The sequence below is a fragment of the Cydia pomonella genome, chromosome 9 (genome assembly GCF_033807575.1).
Source record: "Cydia pomonella isolate Wapato2018A chromosome 9, ilCydPomo1, whole genome shotgun sequence".
NCBI classification, from domain to species: Eukaryota; Metazoa; Arthropoda; class Insecta; order Lepidoptera; family Tortricidae; genus Cydia; species Cydia pomonella.
Genome location: NC_084711.1, coordinates 10,297,610 through 10,318,742, shown reverse-complemented (window position 1 = coordinate 10,318,742; position 21,133 = coordinate 10,297,610). Strand labels below are relative to the sequence as shown.

Sequence of the window (21,133 nt, the reverse complement as noted above, 5' to 3'; positions counted from 1 at the left end):
TGATTACGTAAAATAATAAAAAAAGTACAAAACATATCAAAATTTTGCAATTAAAAGCATCTGAAGTCAGAAGTTTTTGTAAAAATCTTGAATAACTTGAAAACCAATGAGTTTTGACCCCTGGTTGACTGGACTTTAATCACTCCAAATAAGCTGTAGAATAACCCCCTTGAAGGAATACGACGAATTACCAGTCACCCAGTATAATATTTACTTTTCAATAATGTTAATATCCACAGAGGAAAATGAGGACTAAGTACGTTTGTATGAAAAGGCAATTTCGCACTTTCGTCTTAACTAAGTAGTTTGTCGTCACCTTGTTTACACGAACCGAATGTTTTCCTCTCAGATTAATTTAATTCATATTTCATATTCATTGAACGGCATCGCCCTACCTATAGAAATAAGTAATTCCTATAATAGTGTAATGGGCCACTTCAAAGTGGCTAAGTAGGCATGCGTTTTTTTCCTGGACATAGATAACGTTATTTGTGAATATCTTTGCTCTTAATATTTGGCAAAGGAGCAGGAAGCTATCCTTATTCCTTATCCCTAAGTATACGTATGCCGGAACTTAGAAGGTAAATATTATGAAACCGCATTTCCCAGACAGAAATTATCGCATCAAACAAAACTTCTAATTTACACAAAGCGCGTCCATTCGGCGCTGTCAGACGGCACATATAAATCGACATGCGTCCATCCTGCGTAACTGGACTACGTCGCATAGTGCTTCAGATAAACAATGAAGAGTGTAGGCATATGTACATAGGGTAGGCTGGGTACGGTTGTAACAATTTCATTTCGATCGCTGATGTAAATGTTAATATCTCAGCTCTAAGAATGAAAGAAAATATTATACACTGACGGATATTCTTTTGGGTTAACGTTTAATTTAAAATGAATATTCTATTTTCAATAGTTTTCCGTCAACTTTTCATTTTTCAATTAGTGTGCAACCGTCCCCATACCGTGATCGGTTGTAACACATGTAACGGTGAAAATAGAAGAAAAGTAATTTCAGCGTTTTTGAAAATCATTCCCTAATAGTGTTAAAAAGGGGTTGAAGGTTTGTAACGGGAACCATTTCAATAGAGAGAGAGAGAAAATATTAGAAAGTACAAAAAATAAATTTTGGACTTTTGAAAATTCAGCCCCTAATGGGTTAAAAAGGGGTTGAAAGTATATTTCGGGAAATAAATCCACACGGACAAGGCAACAGCTAGTAGTTAATACGTGGCTTTAGGTATTTATGTTTCGTTACGTGCTAGAGGGAGCAAGGTGAAAGCAGCCATATAAACCCATCTAATCGCAACGATAACACCACATTTTAAATATACCTACTTACCCACATCACTAGATAATTAATTAATTACTTATATCTATTCGATATGAAGTATATCCAGTTCCCCAGGAAGTACTCGTATGTTCAGAGAGACTACAAATGACTGGGTATAATATTTAAAATAAATAGCATGAGAATTACCAGCTTATTCTTGTGAATAATAAGGAAGATGCTTGACTAATGTCGCCGTTTGTCTTCGTGATAAATCGCAACGGCCTTTCATATTCAATATACTTATACCTACATATTATAAGTTATTATTTTATGTTTTATAGTTTTGGCCAAACTTCATTGGATCTTGTTTTATTTTAATTTTCGAAGTTTTTTTACAAATGCCTAGGGAATATTACGCTAAACTCTGCGTAGGGGGCGCCACTACCCCAATCCATCGCAATTTGAGGGTCTAACGGGAAACAAGAAATTCGAAATTTCGTTATTAACCTTTCTATCACTCATGCAATATTCGAGCGATGAAGAAGCAGATAACTAAATTGCGATTTTCGCGTTTTGCGGTAAATCTCTGTAAATAAACCGCCTTGATGCATCAATGTTATAGTGAAAACTTCTCAAATAACTATTTAAGGCACAGTATGTATAAGTTACTCTATGGTTTATGTGATGTGATAGTGCTGCTCTCTGGCGACATAACATTGCAGTAATACTCCCTATTGATATTGTCGAAGTGTGTTTGATTTAATGAATTTAACTCGAGAACCGTGCAACTTTTTAACCCCCGACGCAAAAAGACAGGGTCAACCGACGCGACGCCGCTTGGAAAATAAAAAAATTTGAACTTACATAATATATGTGACGATAATAATTATAATAGGTTTAAAATATTATTTGTTCGTTTATAGAGTTTATTTTTTGTGTTGGGGGGTCTTTCAAATTTTTTATTTTACTTTTATTACTGATGTGTGTTAGACGACCGGTTTGGCCTAGTGGGTAGTGACCCTGCCTACGAAGCTGATGGTCCCGGGTTCAAATCCTGGTAAGGGCATTTATTCGTGTGATGAGCATGGATATTTGTTCCTGAGTCATGGGTGTTTTCTATGTATTTAAGTATTTATAAATATTTATATATAATATATATCGTTGTCTAAATACCCTCAACACAAGCCTTATTGAGCTTACTGTGGGACTTAGTCAATTTGTGTAATAATGTCCTATAATAATATTTAATAATATTTAATATATTTATGTAATTTGAAGCAGTTCCCGTGCTTGTTGGGCTGGCGCTGGCCAATAATGAGACCCCTTGTATAAACGGCAGGGCAGACATCACATTATCTCCATTATAAAAATACATATTAAAGCAGTCACTAGACGGAGCGGGCATTAATCAAACTTAATTCCAGGGTAAAAGAAGTTAGGAAAACGTTAATAGTTATAAAGTAATGCAGTTAGGAACCGCCGCGTGCTTAATTGCTATGTTTATAACAGGTCGTTTCGAGTTCAACTACCTATTCCTATCAAACGGGACATCGTTGTCGTTACAATAGACTTCAAGAGAGAGTGCTCTTTGCCATCGCGTTACAAACAAACAAACGACTTCGATATTCACACTGTCATCAGAAGATAGAGAAAAGATGCCTAGGATTTAGGAAATTAAGCTTTTCTATGTCTTAACCTAAGAAAAACTGAACCAATCGCATATAGTTAAGCATTAAAAATTACCTCCGGCGTTTTGAAGACGACGTTGTCTTTGTGTCACCATTAATATTACGCGGGCTCTACCGAGCTTGTGAGCATTGCCTATCTTTAGTAAATATAATATATTTATGCCGATCTTTGTGTTTAGTTAGTTGTACATACTCCTATTACTGAGGTAAGCTTATTCAATTCAATTCAATATTTTATTTTAGGCACGAAGCCCATATTATGTTAGTATAATGTTATATTCTTATGAAACTAAGTGTTATGTGTTAGTAGATTACAATATGTATATACTTTACATATATACACCGTGTTTTTTTTCGTTAATTTCGTGGGTAAATTCCTGGGCTTAAATTAAATAACTTTCTCAAAGACACCGGTATTCTAATTAACTCCATTTCGGAGATAATCAATAATTTATTTTTATTCTACAACGCTCTTATGAGCGTATACACTTGCCTTATGGCCTGTTTACATATTGATTAGTGTTTAGTACGAGTGTATACATTTGCTACTAAATGTAAGTACTACCTCGGACGATCGATGTTTGAAATGACATTGATATGTCACAGTTTTCAATTGTTTGGTTGAATTAAATGTAATTCCCGTGTTACAACAACGCTATATGCAACATTTAATTACTTTTGGTATAAATATATATATATAGGTATATTATTATTTAATTTTTATTTATTTACTATGCCATTAAGTTTCTTTAAACGTACTTACCCTACAAATACCCCGGATTTAAAGGAATTCAATAAAAACACTGTATATTTATTCCGTTTCGTTCCGAATAAACCATACCAAATTCTACTTGCAGGCTGGCGGCAGCATGGAGGCAGTGTGCGAGCGGGGCGACGGAGCGTGCGCCGCGCGCGCTCTCTCCGCTGCGCTGCACGCGTTACACCTATACTGCGCGACCATCTCCACTGCGCTAATATGTTGCTGCGCGAAGCCATCACAACACAGGTTAGACAATGTAGGCTTGAATCCTTCGAGACACGAGTACCTTTGTCCCGCTCTCATACATTATGCTGCTGGTATAACGGTATACCAAATGCTGCTGCACAATCTCCTAACAATATAGTGTATAGACAAGATGCCAATCGCTTACGCTGCGTAGCGAACGAAACGCAACTGTCTCAGTCGCACTTATATAGAAGAGTGATAGGGAGAGATATCTCAGATAACTATTACGCTACGCTACGGAGCGTTAACGATTGGCATGCATGTTGTCTATACGCACCCAGGTCAGAACTTTAGGCTGGGCCCTAGGATACATGAGTGTTAGTGTCCGGTCATATTTGTTGCGACAACTGAGAGCTCTTCTTGAGAGGGGTCTCTTAACCCCTAGCACTGTTGGCTGACGCCCACCCTGTGGCTTTACTTTATACCTTATGCTATAGTTGCCCACGCTGCTGTGCGTGCCAACGCCAACAGTACTTGTTAGGCAATCCTTGTTCTTGACAACCACGTTATTTTATAACTTTCCAATTGACTTACGTACAGGAGCCCCAAACGATGGCGAGGCCAGAACGTGCGAGGTGCCGCAAGTTTGGTGCTGGGTGTCGCGATGATCCTTGGAGCAGCGGCTGCGGGGCTGAGGCCGGGTCTCGTGGTCCCTCTTACTGCTGCCCTCCTGGCCCCTCTAGCCTGGCTTTCCGCTGCGGGTTAGTGGCATATAAAACATTACTAATATTACTATAGATGACTATTGTGGAAGTGGAAGTCATTCAGCTTTCGAGGGTTTTTGAACGATTATAAGTACATAATTTTCTATTTCTATAATTGGGATTTTCGGTATTACAATAATTAAGAGTGCGTTTTAATTACCTACCTTAAGTTACTTAAAATTAACATTATAAAAGTGGTTACAGAAACTAAATGAAACCGTGGGTCACAAAGAAATTGCTTATAGTCTGGCTCATTTCGCTAAAATATTTCAAAACTATTTTTCTAAAAACGATCAAATACTAGAAATTGAGACACAAAAGTGAGGGAAGAGGGGAGGATAAATCCACTTGAACACTTATTTTCACTTCTATTTTTTACATAATGCACGCCAAGTTTCATGCTTTCTTCCCGTTGGGACTGTTCTTTAAGTTTGACTATTATGCCATATTTACTTTACATAGGTATGTATATATTATAAATTTGATATAAATCAAAGAACTAATAAAGGCAAAAAATAATAAAATTAGTTATAAGGATATGGTGGAAATTTTCGTTGTCAACGGGTAGGTCTTGGTATATCAATACGAGCGGCGGGCCGGACCTGGAGCCGGTAGTCTCGCCCGAGACAGTGAATATTTCCACGTGTCATTTAAATATTTATATTATATTGAAACTGTTCCATTTAGTACATTATAAAATAAATGATACACTCTTTCATTCCACCGTAGCACTCCACGTGGCCCTCTGGACCCGGCGATCGGCAGCTTCCTTGCTCTATCTCGCCATATACTGGCTCCTCACCGCAGTCTCCACGGCAGCCGTCATGTGGCAACAACTCGAGACGGGCCTCGCGCCAAACCAAATAGAAATCTATATCCATGCAGTCACCTTGCTCATGGCGATTATAATGGCTGGAGTTGATTGCGTTTGTTTTTATGACGAGGTATGTGTTACGAGATTTTTACCTTGGCGTATATTCTAATTACTAAAGGTACTTACAAGCGAATAAATTGGCTGCTTTCTGATATATTCATATGGTCTGATAATGGCAATAAATTAAATTTATTGTCTATATAGGCCTTTTATAACTGGTATATTTTAGGTACAGTTAGCAAAGTTATTAGCATACTTTGTATGTCGGTGTGCGAAGCTAATGGCTTTGCTGACTATACATAAGCATGATGTTTAATTTAATTTAACTAATGCCTTTTCAAAATGTCGATGATCAACTCAAGCAGCTGAATGGTTTCTCAAAAATAAACAAACGTACCTAATTCCAATACTCATTACACCGCTTTTAAGATTCTTATCAACAAGTATGCGATATATGTAAACGGAAAGTGGAACGGCAGTATAATAGCTTGATGAGAATTATAATGCGTGTTGGCATATCATTTTAGCTGTAGCGCAGAGGAATGTCTATGCGGCTTTTCAAACGCGGCGACACACATTTACAGCGGGACCCACCGCCATTGACCTAAAAACACCCTACCACAATTAATTTGCACATGAAAAGTACATTTGCCTGCCACTTGTTACTCCCGCCCCGCGTGTATATGGTTTTATAGGTGTTTTATTGATGTACTCATAATGGCTCTGCTTACAGTAGTTTCTCCTTGCTCATGCTCAAAATATGCACCGCTAAACTGGTTTTTGCATTTCACCCATACGAGTATAATACGTCCTTTAAATTCGAAATAATTAATAATTATTTTGATTATATACATATTATTTTTGCCGAAGTCGTATCACGTGATACATAGATAGAAGTGGCATTGGAAAATTAGTTTGAATTGAACTTGAATTTTTTTTGCGCGATATGATAAACAAATGCTAAAGTTTTCGAATGTCACGTTAGGTTTTTATGCGCGTTGATGTAGGTAGGGTCATTGGCAGAATCATCAACACCTTGATGGAGCCATAACACGAAAAATTGATTGATGTAGGTAGGGTAGGTACCTATACTATAGAGAAATAAGTAAGCTTCACTTCATACATATATGAAAACCCATTTATAATAACTTTATAGGTACAAGCTTAGCAAAAACTTATTTATGATAAGTTTCAACCTTTACAATTAGATGTCAAGTTTTAATCATAAGATTGACGATACCTCATGTGCATTTCACGAATACATATGATATGATGTAGGTACTTAATCCTCACTTTCATGTATCAAATTGATATCGAGACTATCGAGTATGTAAATGAATTTTGTATTTGATTTATTTCAAATGGTATGGTTTATTCAGCCTAATCTAGTATTTTGTCCGATGAAGGCGATTAAAACAAACACTACACGTTACGCTTCATGCGTGCTCGCTCGAGATTAACAACGGAGAATTATGTTCTCTTCCCGAGTTTTAATTACCGACGCAAACACTGTCGCTGCATACCACATAAATATAACATCGATGCAGTTTACTTACATAGAAAATGTTTATCTAGATTATTTCTAATAAATATCGCCTGACGCATAGGTAAATAATTGTCTCCCAAGGAAACCAATAGGCTGTGAATTAAAATGTAATACGCATTTAAGTTTTTTTTTTTGCTTTACAGCTAACATAATGTTAATTGTTAACTTCGATTTCCAATTGGAAGCAATAGAAAGTCGATTTGTAAGACCTGATTAAGTAGGTACTTAGGAGAAAGTGGGGGAATTGGCTTTTGACACTTAACTTCATAGGATTTAAAAAGATATAAAAATGTCACCAATTGAATCATTTTTTATGCTAACCGTTAGTCTGCCTATTTAATTTTTAAATAAACGTTTTAATAATTTCATAACTTAAATAAACGTTATCATACTTAGTTCGGACGAAATCAAAAACATTGCCGTTCCAATATATAACAGTTGAAAATATTATGTTGGATTAATTGTGACCACATGTGCGTAGCTTCCGAATCTTACTTACTTAATGTTAAACATACTTAAGAATTTTTTGTGCAATTCTAATTACCCGCCGTTCCCAATTCCCCCACTCTTCTATACATGGCTACCACAGAAATACGAATATGGCTATCGACTTCAATACAAGTGTAAGTAGTATTGTAACATTTATAACGTATTACCTATAGGTAATACGTATAATATGTAGGCCTAAAGTTACTGTTAACTAAAACTGTCAATGTGTTAACCACTTGATGCGTTAAAAAACTTTTATTTTCTTGTATTAATGCATGTGTACTCGTATTTGTAGAATAGTGTTTAAGTCTAGTGTTCCAAATTAATATGTATGAGTCATTATTATGTTACTCGAAATAAACGAATTTTAATTATTTTTTTTAATTAATTTAAAGGCATATATTTAACTGTGGGAAATACAATTAGCGACACTAGACTCAATTGATTGTCTCAGGAGAACGTTCAACCAACATTAATGTTATTAATTTGTTTCATCTAAGCTCAACGGTATCCTAACAGTCAAGTCAGCGTCCTAGAGCGATTAGTCAAGCTAAGACCCGGCTATGCACTTAATAATGCCTGCCACGTACTCGTACAGGGACTCACTCATCCCATTAAGTGGAATTATGTCGCTTATCTAGTTAGGATAGTGCCCGAGTCACGCTAAGCTGAACGAGTTGACGCGCTTAATTAACTTTTTGCATGAATAAACAAAACTAGATAGGTATTTCGATCTATTATTATAACGACGACCGCTCTGGCCTACGAAGCCGATGGTCCTGGTTTCGAATACCGGTAAGGGCATGTGTTTGTATGATGATGAGCATAGGGGGCCGATTTTTGAATTACGAGCGCTCGAATTCGTCACTCGAAAATCTGTGGAATAGAAATTGGGAATCTTGTGGTATTGACCACTCGTTTTCAATTATATTAGTAGAATTTAAATGCCTAATAGTGGAGATAAATTGAAGGGAATTACACGAAATCCAGCACTCGTAATTCAAAAATTGGCCCCCAGGTATTTGTTGATGAGTCATGGATGTGTCCTATGTATTTAAGTATTTGTATATTATATATATCGCTGTTTGAGTACCCACAACACAAGCCTTCTTGAGCTTACCGTGGGTCAGTTTGTGTAAGAACGTCCCTATATCTGTCCGTATACATGTATATATGATAGGTTGGAAGTTGGTAGGCCGTAGGTTAAATTACACAAATAGTATTTTATTAGGCAATCCCTGAATCGGTATATTACAAAGGTAGGTACTAAGTAAAATTAAACATCATCATTGTAACTAGCTATTTAAAGTTTAGGAATACAAAAATAACCCAACTTTATCAAATTCGAAAATATAGAGGGAAAGTATTTAAATAGATATAGGTACCTAATTTCTTGGCAACAATAAATAAACTTTAAAGAAGTTTTCAAAATGTTATAGGAAAAAATATGCTACTTCATATTTTATCATTTATAAAATCAACGCGCAGCGCAAATTATTTAGACGTTAAAATAAATACATATGAGTGTTTAATATGATGATGAAACGATGTGAGCGATAAAACAATTGCATCGTTGAAAAATAAAACTATTCATAAGTCAACGCTTTACACCTTTTACTCAACAGACATATGATTCATTAGATTTTTTCTGCTACAATTATTGTACCTATCATGGAGACTGAACGCTCCGAGAGTCAAACGGGCACCCGCCAGACAGCCGCCGTCTGCGACACACTCGGTTGGCGCCAGCATCTTTGCTAGCAAATCCTTTTGAACCTACTTCCATTATTAGCCGTCGACTTATTGATGCATTTTGCGCATGACTTAATGGCTTTCTCCTGTCTCTGTCTGCAAGCACACAGGGTTGTTGACAATGTTGACTGGTTTTGAGTCTTAGAATAAAATATCTAAGTCGGCGACGTCTGAGGTTAATAATTGTTTAAGTTTAGGTTCTAAGTCAAGTTTGGTATCATTTTCCACTAAATCAAGACGTATGTCTAAATTGGATCAGCGGTTGTGGATTCCCCAAACAAACTTTCACCTCCCTTTTCAATTTTTAAGAGATATTTTTTGGGATTAAACTATCCTTTGTTCTTCCCTGGGACTCGGAGATTAAATCTCTATGCCAAATTTCATCAAAATCGGTTCAGCAGTTAATGATTCCCCATACAAACTTCCACCTCCCTTTTCACAGCCTTCAGGGATGATTTTTGGGATAAAACTATACTATGTTATTCCTCGGGGCTCAAACTATCTCTATAGCAAATTTTAACTAAATTGGTTTAGCGGTTTAAGCGTGAAGAGGATTTATAAATAAAACTTTATATTTTATGTTTTTTTACTTCGGAATCATGTCAATATAATACCAAACTTGGTTTAGTAGCTTAAATGATATATATATCAAGATAAAGATGAGAGCCCCAAGCTTAAAATTTTACATAAAAAATCTTGGTGGCTCTTGTTATTGTTACCAGCATTTGCGTCTAGTACAAGGGCGTCGCCAGCTGGTAAGGCTAGAGGGGGGGGGGGGCAGTTCATATGGCCGATGGCCAAGGGGAGAGGGAGGGACATACATATAGTTAGAAATGTTGTTCTAGCTGCCCCCCTTGGCGATGCCCGTGGTCCAGTATAAGATGTATCGTATACTTATGTAGGGTTCGTACGACTGTCGTATATTTAAACTTTTCAAAAATGCCAAAATTCAAAATTCAAAAATTTATTCTGCAAGTAGGCCTCAAGGGCTCTATTACAAGTCAATAAAACATAAATAAATAAATAAATAAATATTATAGGACATTATTACACAAATTGACTAAGTCCCACAGTAAGCTCAATAAGGCTTGTGTTGAGGGTACATAGACAACGATATATATAATTTATAAATATTAATAAATATTAATATTATTAAATACATAGAAAACACCCATGACTCAGGAACAAATATCCATGCTCATCACAGGAATAAATGCCCTTACCAGGATTTGAACCCGGGACCATCGGCTTCATAGGCAGGGTCACTACCCAACCCACTAGGCCAGACCGGTCGTCAACACAAAACATTTATAGTAACATCATATAGTGACATGAAAAATACATAACAACATTTATAAATACAACAGCCAATACCTGGGTAAACATTACATTATAATAATCTTAAAATAAATAATTACTTCAATACAATAGAGATGTATAGTCTCTATGTTTAAAAATACATTAAATCTGGAGATGTAAAAGGTCCCCAATGTCAGAGTACTAATACTAATAAGATTTGGAGGTGTAAAGTCTCTCCAAGTGTCAAAATAAAATTTATACTAGCATATTGAGCGATTATGCCCTCTAGCATATTGAGCCATTTGAGCTAGAACCATTCAGATTTTTTTTAAATATCTCTCTTTAATTTAATATGTTTATTTCAGGTTTCGAAACGATTTCAGAATACTCAAAAATCTTCATCAGATATTTTAAGCGACATCAGTTACTTGCATAACGACAGCCACTTTTATTCGAAAATATCGTTTTATTGGCTCAATTCGCTATTGTACAAAGGATATGAATCACCTTTGGAGCAAGAGGACTTAGGAGAACTACCGGAGGACGAACGACCAGTGAGACATTACAATAAGCTTAAGAAGATTCATGACAGTCAGAAGGTTAGCTAACTTATATTATGATTGTTTCTTTGAAATTCCATATTAATTTAAATTGTATTTTTAGGGTTCCGTAGCCAAAGGGCAAAAAACGGAACCCTTATGGATTCGTCATGTCTGTGTGTCTACCCGTCCGTATGTCACAGCCACTATTTTCCAAAACTATAAGAACTATAATGTTGAAACTTGGTAAGTAGATGTATTCTGTGAACCGCATTAAGATTTTCACACAAAAATAGAAAAAAAAACAATACAGTTTGGGGGTTCCCCATACTTAGAGCTGATGAAACTAAAAAAAAAATTTCATCAAACCCATACGTGTGGGGTATCTTTGGATCTTGAAAAATGATATTGAAGTTTCTAATGTTATTTTTAGGGTTCCGTAGCCAAATGGCAAAAAACGGAACCCTTATAGATTCGTCATGTCCGTCTGTCTGTCCGATTATGTCACAGCCACTTTTTTCCGAAACTATAAGAGCTATACTGTTCAAACTTGGTAAGTAGATGTATTCTATGAACCGCATTAAGATGTTTATACAAAAATAGAAAAAAAACAATAAATTTTGGGGGTTCCCCATACTTAGAACTGAAACTAAAAAATCTTTTTCATCAAACCCATACGTGTGGGGTATCTATGGATAGGTCTTTAAAAATGATATTGAGGTTTCTAATATAATTTTTTTCTAAACTGAATAGTTTGCGCGAGAGACACTTCCAAAGTGGTAAAATGTGTCCCCCCCCCCCCCGTAACTTCTAAAATAACAGAATGAAAAATCTAAAAAAAATATATGATATACATTGCTATGCAAACTTCCACCGAAAATTGGTTTGAACGGGATCTAGTAAGTAGTTTTTTTAGTAGGGTACGGAACCCTTCATGGGCGAGTCCGACTCGCACTTGGCCGCTTTTTTATTTATTGTGTTGTGTACATGTTAGTTATAAGATGTAATGTCTTCAAAAGATGTGTCACGCCGAGTTTCTTGCCGGTCCCATATTGGGATACCCTCCTACAATTTAAGTAGGAAGGATTTAAATCTTCTCGGGTCGGTAGAGGTGGTAGGGTTAGAGCCGCCGTAGCTTTATTTGACGTTCACAAGCGCATTGTAATATGCCTACTTACTTGAAAAATAAACTAGGTACTTTTATCTTTATGTGTCTCAAATTGTCCCAAGATTTTGCTTTAGGTATTATTTATTTGATTTGTTTTATTTATATTACAGAAACCTAAAATAGAAAGCAACCCTCCCAGTATATGGACGTGCTACATTCGTATGGTGTGGCCAAACTTTTATATAGCCGGAGTTCTTAAGTTGTTTAGCGATTTAATAGGCGTAGTGCCGCCTATGGGACTGGCTGTGGTCATTAAATTCATACAAGATGCGAGACAAGAATACAATTTAGACGCTCCGGTGACCGTGGAAGAATTTTTGAGTAATGGATATATAATGCTCATTATAGTGACGTTGGCGCTGATAAGCCAAGGCTTCCTATCTCAAAACTCGACGCATTTAGTGACAGTGGAGGGGACCCGGTTAAAGACGGCTTTACAAGTATGTATGATTCCATTAACTTAGATCATTCATGATTGAAAAAAAAAAGAGATAAACATGAAACATGAGAGATGATGGTTAACTGGTAGAGAATGCCTTAAGGCATTAAGTCCGCCATTTGTATAATTTTATATCGTGCAATAAAATTTAAATAAATAAATGAGAGAAAAAAGAAGTTTGAAAATATAATTAGGTGTTTTAATGACGGTTCAGGCTTGACCGTTCATTATGCGTAGATTATAGGTACCAGTACCACCATCATCGAGTAATGCTACAAAATATAAAATATTATGCTATGTCGCGAGCTGTAATTAATACTTTGTACAATAAGGCTTCTCCTGGTAATGTTGTATTTTTCCATTTTGGATTCTAAACTTAAATAAAGTGCGTGTTTTAGATTGTTTTGAATTGACGGTAACAGGGCATGGTGTACGACAAGTGCATGCGGCTGGCGCCGTGGTCATCGCCCGACGGGGCGGGTGAGGAGGCTCCACTGCTCGCCCCGCCCGAACCGAACACACAGACCGGGTATCTCACCAACCTGGTCTCGCAAGACACTTACAACGTCATGTCCTGTGTCTGGATTTGCCATTATACGTGGGCTATACCGCTAAAGGTATTGTGATTAGACAAGTTCCTTTAAATACCTAGATAACACAGTCAGAGTCGCTGGATATAGGTATTATTCCAGACCAGGGGACAATGAAAAACTTTTTCCATGACTGACCGAAAATCTAATCGCTTTTTCCTTGAGCAAGGGCGGTAAACATAAACTGCAATCTTAGCAAATAATTCTTTAAAATTATTCTGGAATGACTAAAATTAAGTTAATATAAATTTGTATGATTTTGACATTCCTCAATATTTCAGGTAGCTGTTATATTATATTTGTTATATACAAAATTGGGAGTAAGTGCAATTATTGGTTCAGCAGCTAGCATATTGTTTATCACTCCTTTGCAATTCTACTTAGGGAAGAAAATTTTTGACAATTCTAAAGAAATTGGGAGATGTACTGACCACAGGATGTCGAAGCTGACGGAGATATTGCAAGGGATGCATGTGATCAAACTGTACGTATGGGAGGATCTCTTTAACGAGAAAATTCTTAACCTAAGAGAACTGGAACTGAAATTTCTAAACAAGGAATCAATTTACTGGAGCTCTCTGAGTACGTATAAACCTACATACCTACCTAGGTACTACTAAATATCTGAACACCCACTATTTACATTTGATTTCAAATCATTAACTTTAACTAATATTTAACTTTTTTTTGTATAATAATATCAAACCTATGGTACTACCTACACCGATTTAAAAAAAATTGAATTATTCAAATAACCTTGCCATTTTGCGCAGATTTCTTAGATGTATTTGATTGAGATTCGACACATGCTTTGTATCGACTCATGCTTATAACTAATTTGTCTTGATTTCAGCTTTTACAACTCAAGTTTCTACGATATTGGTAACCATGATAACCTTCACAGTGTACTATTATTTAGATGACAGTAACACATTCACAGCAGTCAACATTTTTACTGGCCTAGCACTTTTCAATCAGCTGTCCGTTCCGCTACTTATCTTACCGGTGACCGTGCTCATGGTCATTCAGGCGATGGTAAGACGTCATCAATGTTTTCTCATCTCATTTTAATGTTGCCACTTTTAATGCACTAGCACTACCAGTTAATAAAGGTGTTCCCAACGGTTTCAGGTTAGCACGAACAGAATAAAACGGTATTTAGATCTTCCCGAATCAAAGAACATCAGAGAAGACGATAACGAAGCGGTTTGTCAAAGGAAATCGACGGATACCTTTAACGACGCTTTTGTTGATGTCAAGCCAGACGATAGTTTAACTGAAAACCCCGCTAATGATGAGGCCGATCTGAGTAGCGACCAATTTTCAGATGAGGACATGTTTAATGCTGCAGAGGATAAACAAGAAATTCTAATTAGATTTAGAAATGCAGGATTCAGCTGGGGACCAAAGAATGACAACGCCTTAGAAGTTGACTATTTAGATATTCCTACTGGTAACACAATTTACTACGTTATCTTTGATAATTCTTACATAGTATCTTTTTATATATTACATTTTATTTTTCACAGGAAAACTCATAATGGTGGTTGGCGCTAGTGGATCGGGAAAAACCTCTTTTCTCTCCTGCATTTTAGGAGAGATGTACTTTGACCGAGGTGAAGTCTGTCGGAGCGGGTAAATGTTGAATGTAAATTAATTACAGCCTTCGCTACATATCCAATACACAGATCAATCGAAAGAGGCGAGTAGGTACACTTGCGGGATCAATAAAATTCCGTGAAGTGCAGATCGCCGAGATGTATTTTTAATAAGGCGTACATATATAGGCTATTATCTGATTAGGTAGTTTTAATGTCTTATTTCAATTTTATATGCAACTTCGTAGAAAAACACTTTGGAAAAACCTAAAAACTTTTTATAAGATAAGATATAGATTTTGGATAAGGACGCTGCTGGGTATACCTACACTAAATATCAAATAAAATGTTGCAAATCAGAAACTTAAAGAAAAACCATTAGGTACCTGTATGACTTATGCGTCAATCAATAGCCAATGGATTAAGAATTGCATTTGTAAAATTATTCCCCAGAGCCATTCAAACGGACGATAGAAGGTTACCTACGTTGCGATTATAATTAGTGGAACCTTATAACTATTTTTAATTACCATGAAATTACGATTGTTGTAATATTTTTTCAGAAATTGTTCAACGTGGTTCGCGGGGCAGCCGCCGTGGCTGTTGGAAGGGTCGGTGCGAAACAACATCGTGATGGACAGCGCTTGGTGCCATAGCAAGTACTCGCGGATCCTGCGCGCCACTGGCCTGGTACCCGACTTGCAACTGCTACCCGGTACGCCATAAACTCGATGTGTCGCCATTAACTGACGAGAATAAGTAACTAATGAACAAAATGTATATTTGTTTTAACTTCAGAAGGTGACGCTACTCAACTCGGCAGCCAGGGTTCGCCACTATCCGGGGGACAACGCGTACGTGTGAGCGTGGCTCGTGCTCTCTACTCAGGGTCCAGACTCTTGGCGCTGGATGAACCGCTGGGAGCGCTGGACGCAGCGCTGGCGAGACATTTGGTCGCGCGGGCACTCGTGCCCGCAGCGAGAGGAGGGGCCACTGTACTGCTAGCTACTAACCGGCTCGAGCTGCTGCATTATGCTGATCTGGTAAATCATATTATATCCAATCAATCCAATAATCAAATTATATCCGATCAGGTGTTAACGGTGGCTAAGCCCGTTATGATTGTATAGAGTGTGCGGAAACAGAAGAATCGAGGAATGTGTGGGGCCCAATACATTTCACGACTCTTCTCTTTCCGAGCAGACTCTAGAAAAATTTAATCAACCTTCGCATACTTTACATGATTGCGTTCGTCCTACATGTCGTGTCGGTTCGAAGTTCGAACTCGAAATAAACGCATATTTTACAAAATGCAAATTACCATAACATCCATAACAATAGGGTAGTGATACTTTACGTAAAAGCTTGAAAATAAACTAAATAAGTTAATTAATATGTATAGCATGGTTGTACTTTTCTCGTTAGATAGACGAGTGACTCACATGCGATGCGGGTAATAAATATAGACGAAATGGTTGGTTCTTAGAAAACTATTCATATTTTTTGGATCATTTTACTATTTATGACGAAATCACTACGCGTAACTCAATTCGATGTCGATGGGTCTCCTCAATTACTTATCTATTAGATAAGTGGCATTGGAAATAGTTATTTGTGCAACAAAAGAGGAAAGTTGTTTTTTCTTGCGAGTGTTGATTTTGAGTCTCAAAAACACGAGATGTAAAATAACTTTGCTCTCGTTTGAAACATACAAGTTTTCACCTCAGTAGTGAGAACATATTAAAGTTTAAAAAAATTCAACATCAAGTAAAGTTAACCACATTTATTTACATTCATGAATGAAAGGCATCATCATTGATTTATTTAAACTTTATTGCACGATATAAAATTGGACTTAATGCCTTAAGACATTCTCTACCAGTCAACTATTGGGTCAAACAGAAACAAGTTGTAGTAAGTGCAGGATTGTAAATATCGAGATGAAAAAAAAATCACAAATCCAATTAAGTACTTATGTAACCAATATAACATAGTTATACACATACACATATAAAGATGGTAATATATATAAGTAACATGCAGATCATTTATCCTTAAGCGTGTTAAAGAGGTGGTTACGTAACTTGTTTTTAAAAGATAATTTGCTCTGTGCTTGCCTTAAGGGAAGAGGGAGATCATTCCAAAGACGAGCTGCCTGAAGGGCGAAAGAGTTGGAAATAAAGCCAGTGCGGTGATAGGGAATAGCCAGTTTAAGGGACGTGGTGCAATAAAATTTTACACGTAAGATAGTCGGGAGCAGCCTGCAGCCGGATCAAATAACAGAATTAAGAGTGCACAGAATTCTTAGGGACCGACGTTCACGGATGGGAAGCCAATTCAGTTTGCGGCGGAAGGCCGATACGTGATCATATTTACGAAGCCCAAATATGAACCTTATACAGCTATTCAGCAGTCTATCTAATTTGTTGAGCAAATCCTGGCTGATTGGCTGGACTAATGGCCTCTTCATCATTATGACGGAAGCTTCTAGAAATATTCCTGTATTCATGACCTTCACTAAATTATAAAGCTACTTTGTCTCACTCCCTGGAGTGACGAAAGTCGCACTTTCCTCACTCTCTGGAGTGGCGAAATTTCGCACTTTCCTCACTCCCTGGAGTGACGAAAGTAGGCTCGTTCGAGCTGCTGAGGTGAAAACTATTTTGCACTTGCAGTTTGTTGCGCTAGAAAACAATTAAATGTGACCTGCGTTATAAAATAGTGAACGCATAGTCTTATTGGTCACATTTGTGTTCAACATTATTTTTAATCCGTTGTGTTTAAATGTATTTTCAGATTATAGTGATGGAAGATGGTCGTGTAGCTGGTTTTGGCCGGCCCACTGACAACGACCCGGCTATATCGCGCTGGGCGAGGCTCGCCGGGGAAGCGCGGGCGGCAGCGGCGCGGGGGGGCGCCGGACCTCCGGGGGGCACGGCGCGGGAACGCACCAGGCTCGTGCGGGCACTCAGCCGCGCAAGATTCAGCAGGAGCTTGTCGGAGGATACTACTGTGGGGGTAAGTCAGGGATGTCAGTGACTACTGACAACGTTTTCACAATATCGTAGGTAAGACTGGAAATTACATCAGGACGAGCGAGCGACCGTGGCTCTCAGGAGCTGCTGTGACACTCAGCATGGTGCGGTTAGGCACTGAAACGCGCTCGATTTGTAGATTTCTTTAATTTACGTCACAACACAACTGGGATTTATGTAATTCATTCATGACAGCATTGAGCGTTAGGTCGGTTGGATAAGCAGTAAATTGGCTGGTACCTACACAACTATGTACTTCGTTATTCTTATGCAGTTCAATACGCAATTTTAATATTTCCCTCACGCTTTAATGTAGTGATTTGAATAGTCATGAGTCATATAATGTTAGTACCTATAGATGTTTGGACAGATCGAACAATAGATTGTTTTGCCCGTAAATGTCATATAGGCAGTTTGACGTCAACCTCGCGCGCAGTTCTGAGCGATTCATCGCCTCATTTTCCATTGTCGGCTAAGTAATATTGTTACAAATGAAGATAATAATCGGATCGATTCACTCATGATCAAAAAAGTAAACAATATATTTACGGCAAGGTAATTTACCATGGGTGATGGGCAGAGTAACGTTCTACGGGTAAAGGTACCGTATGGCGGTTGGCGCTTATGCTATTATTAACGACACTTCTATACTAACGCGGTGCTACGCAACGTAGATGCGCCGACCGCCATAAGGTACCTTTATACGTGGAACGACAAATTTGATTGCTAAGTAATTTGGACCGATCAATACTAACATTAACAAAACTACGAGTCATAGTCATACAACATACGTATATTGTATATCCATTACATTAAAATCCAATTTGAAAGTAATAACAGATACTTATCACACATCATTCTTACGATAAGAATGATGTGATAAGAATCTTATCCTAGTCCTAATACCATTTACGAACCTCTTGAAAGGCCTACTCGTAGGTGCCGGCATCAGCTGTTGTGGCGGGCCGCGATTCCTATTATCTTCTATACCTTTATTTTTCTCTTTGATCCATTAGGTGGGTATTAGCGAAGCGGCGGGGGCGCACCTTCTGGCCGAGGTCCCCACATGTGCCGGTGGTAGCTGGCGGAGGGCCACGATTAGGCAGCGGCCGGCGCTGTCGCGGCAGTTCTCATCGCCTCCTCCTTCTGTGCATAATTACAAGTAAGTACATATAACCTTAATATTTTATCACTTGCATACAATAATTTATGCACAACTTACACACCTTTAAGTTATCAGATATTTAACCCAAGTGAAATTTCTCTGGCATTATTGCATCTGCATGAGAGACTTCCCATTATGACGTGTTGTGAAAAGTGAAAACACGTTCATAAATCGCCAGCCATAGGTACTTTCTAATTTTAATGTAGCACCTTAATTTCCTTAACCACTTAAACAAATGTGATATATTTATAATCTAACATGTTGACAGGTGGCGAAGAGACGTGCGCCGAGCCGTCAGCGCAGACGAATCAAGCGCGGGGTTACGTCGAGAGGCCAGTCTACTGCGGCGACTGCTGAGAAGGCCACGACCACATCGGACACTCGGCAGGTCAGTTAATATGGTGACATGTGGCAGAGAGGAAGTACGCAGCCATCAGCACAGACGAGGTGAATACCTACAAGATAGCGAGGAAGGCCAATCTACAGCGTTGACGCCGCACCGAATCTACGCCGCACCGAACACTCATCAAGTCAGGCCAACACAACTGATGAACGTTTACTGCTTAACGTTGTTATGTAACATTAAGTCGCTACTCGTATAGGCTATAACAGGTTCACAAAAAACATTAGATTTGATTTGATATGATTATAAGGTGTCGTAAAGACATGGAAGTTTAACGTTATGTTGGGTCCCTACAACGTGGTGGTAGCTCGTTTGCTGAATTGCCCTACTGAACACATAAGAACCTAAATTGAATTACTAATTAGGGTACCTAATGCATTGTCAATGCAAGTTGATATCTCGGTTACAGATGGACACCAAGAACTCTTCGCAGGCTACTAAGTGCCGATTCAGAAAGTGCACCTGAAGAAACTCAAGCAAACGGTATACCTAACAATTATACTAATTAACATAATAAATTACGATCAAACGTAATAAGTAGTACTGACTGTTTGTTTTTTCGGAACAGGGACAGCAAATGAAACGGCTCTTGAAACATCCTGCCTGTCGACGGGCACTAACGGAGTCGATGTCGCACTAGCTATGCCTGACACGCCTACTGTGAATAAAGAGGAAGAACAAGAAACTGTTAGCGAGGTACGTTATTGACCGAGAGTTAGCGAAGATCTCCGTTTCCACTTGGGCCACATTACGAAGAATGTTTGGATGTTCTCCTCTGCAGGCCACATTTCTCAACCGATTTTCGTGAAATTTTGGGAGCAGGTTAGAGACTCGGTAGTTAGAGAGAATTCTGCCGTCTCGTTTTTTGTCCCGTTCGTTCGGAAATAACCGCTCCGAAAGAAAAAAAAAATACCCTTTTTTATCCCTCTCTTACTTTTTAACATTGGTCCAAAAACTTCTAGAAAAGGAAGGAACTTCTTGAAAAAAAAAATCTTAAAACAAAAGCTTAACAAGTACTTTCAAAACTATAGCGAATATGATCCAGCCGTTTTAGAATTATTGCAAAAGTCTTCTCTTCTTAGTAAAACGACGAACAAAGCGTTGCGAAGCCTAAGCCTGCGAAGGTACTCCCTTATGCTTATTACTAATAACCCCCTTTCAGCTTATTCTGACAGAATGGTAACTACGGAACCCTAGACTGAGCATGACCCGACATGCTCTTGACTGATTTCTTATTTTTTTAAGCTTATGAAGCTTAGCTTATCGCGAGGTCTACAACTCAAATAACCAATAATTTACGCTGGTAACATAATTCCAAATCGTATGATTAACGTGAATAAATTCACACATCCAAGCCGTACGTGAATGACTAAGATATTTAAAAAATAATAAATACATGGGTATTTTTGAACTGAAATGACGTTAATCTTTTAGGAACAAGTATCAACTGTTCTTGGTAGTGAAATAAAGTTGAATTTGGGTCAAATGAGTGTCTGATCAAGCACTATGAATTCTGTGTCTTCCTACAGTCACAATCAACAAAGCCGCTAAGGTCTCTA

General features: G+C 37.8%; 1 protein-coding gene across 1 annotated transcript in view; it reads left to right on the top strand.

Moving 5' to 3' along the window:
- LOC133521319 (ATP-binding cassette sub-family C member Sur) overlaps nucleotides 1-21,133 on the top strand; it is a 33,713-nt gene that overhangs the window by 3,907 nt on the left and 8,673 nt on the right. The window contains exons 2-18 of the mRNA XM_061856218.1: nucleotides 3,825-3,973; nucleotides 4,514-4,674; nucleotides 5,407-5,621; nucleotides 11,003-11,236; nucleotides 12,455-12,784; nucleotides 13,206-13,400; nucleotides 13,655-13,955; nucleotides 14,227-14,408; nucleotides 14,505-14,826; nucleotides 14,903-15,008; nucleotides 15,535-15,686; nucleotides 15,770-16,014; nucleotides 17,768-17,989; nucleotides 19,023-19,168; nucleotides 19,440-19,559; nucleotides 19,984-20,057; nucleotides 20,143-20,270. Coding sequence (XP_061712202.1) covers nucleotides 3,837-3,973; nucleotides 4,514-4,674; nucleotides 5,407-5,621; nucleotides 11,003-11,236; nucleotides 12,455-12,784; nucleotides 13,206-13,400; nucleotides 13,655-13,955; nucleotides 14,227-14,408; nucleotides 14,505-14,826; nucleotides 14,903-15,008; nucleotides 15,535-15,686; nucleotides 15,770-16,014; nucleotides 17,768-17,989; nucleotides 19,023-19,168; nucleotides 19,440-19,559; nucleotides 19,984-20,057; nucleotides 20,143-20,270 — 3,270 coding nt within the window. The 5' untranslated portion in view covers nucleotides 3,825-3,836. The remainder of the gene's footprint in view (nucleotides 1-3,824; nucleotides 3,974-4,513; nucleotides 4,675-5,406; nucleotides 5,622-11,002; nucleotides 11,237-12,454; nucleotides 12,785-13,205; nucleotides 13,401-13,654; nucleotides 13,956-14,226; nucleotides 14,409-14,504; nucleotides 14,827-14,902; nucleotides 15,009-15,534; nucleotides 15,687-15,769; nucleotides 16,015-17,767; nucleotides 17,990-19,022; nucleotides 19,169-19,439; nucleotides 19,560-19,983; nucleotides 20,058-20,142; nucleotides 20,271-21,133) is intronic.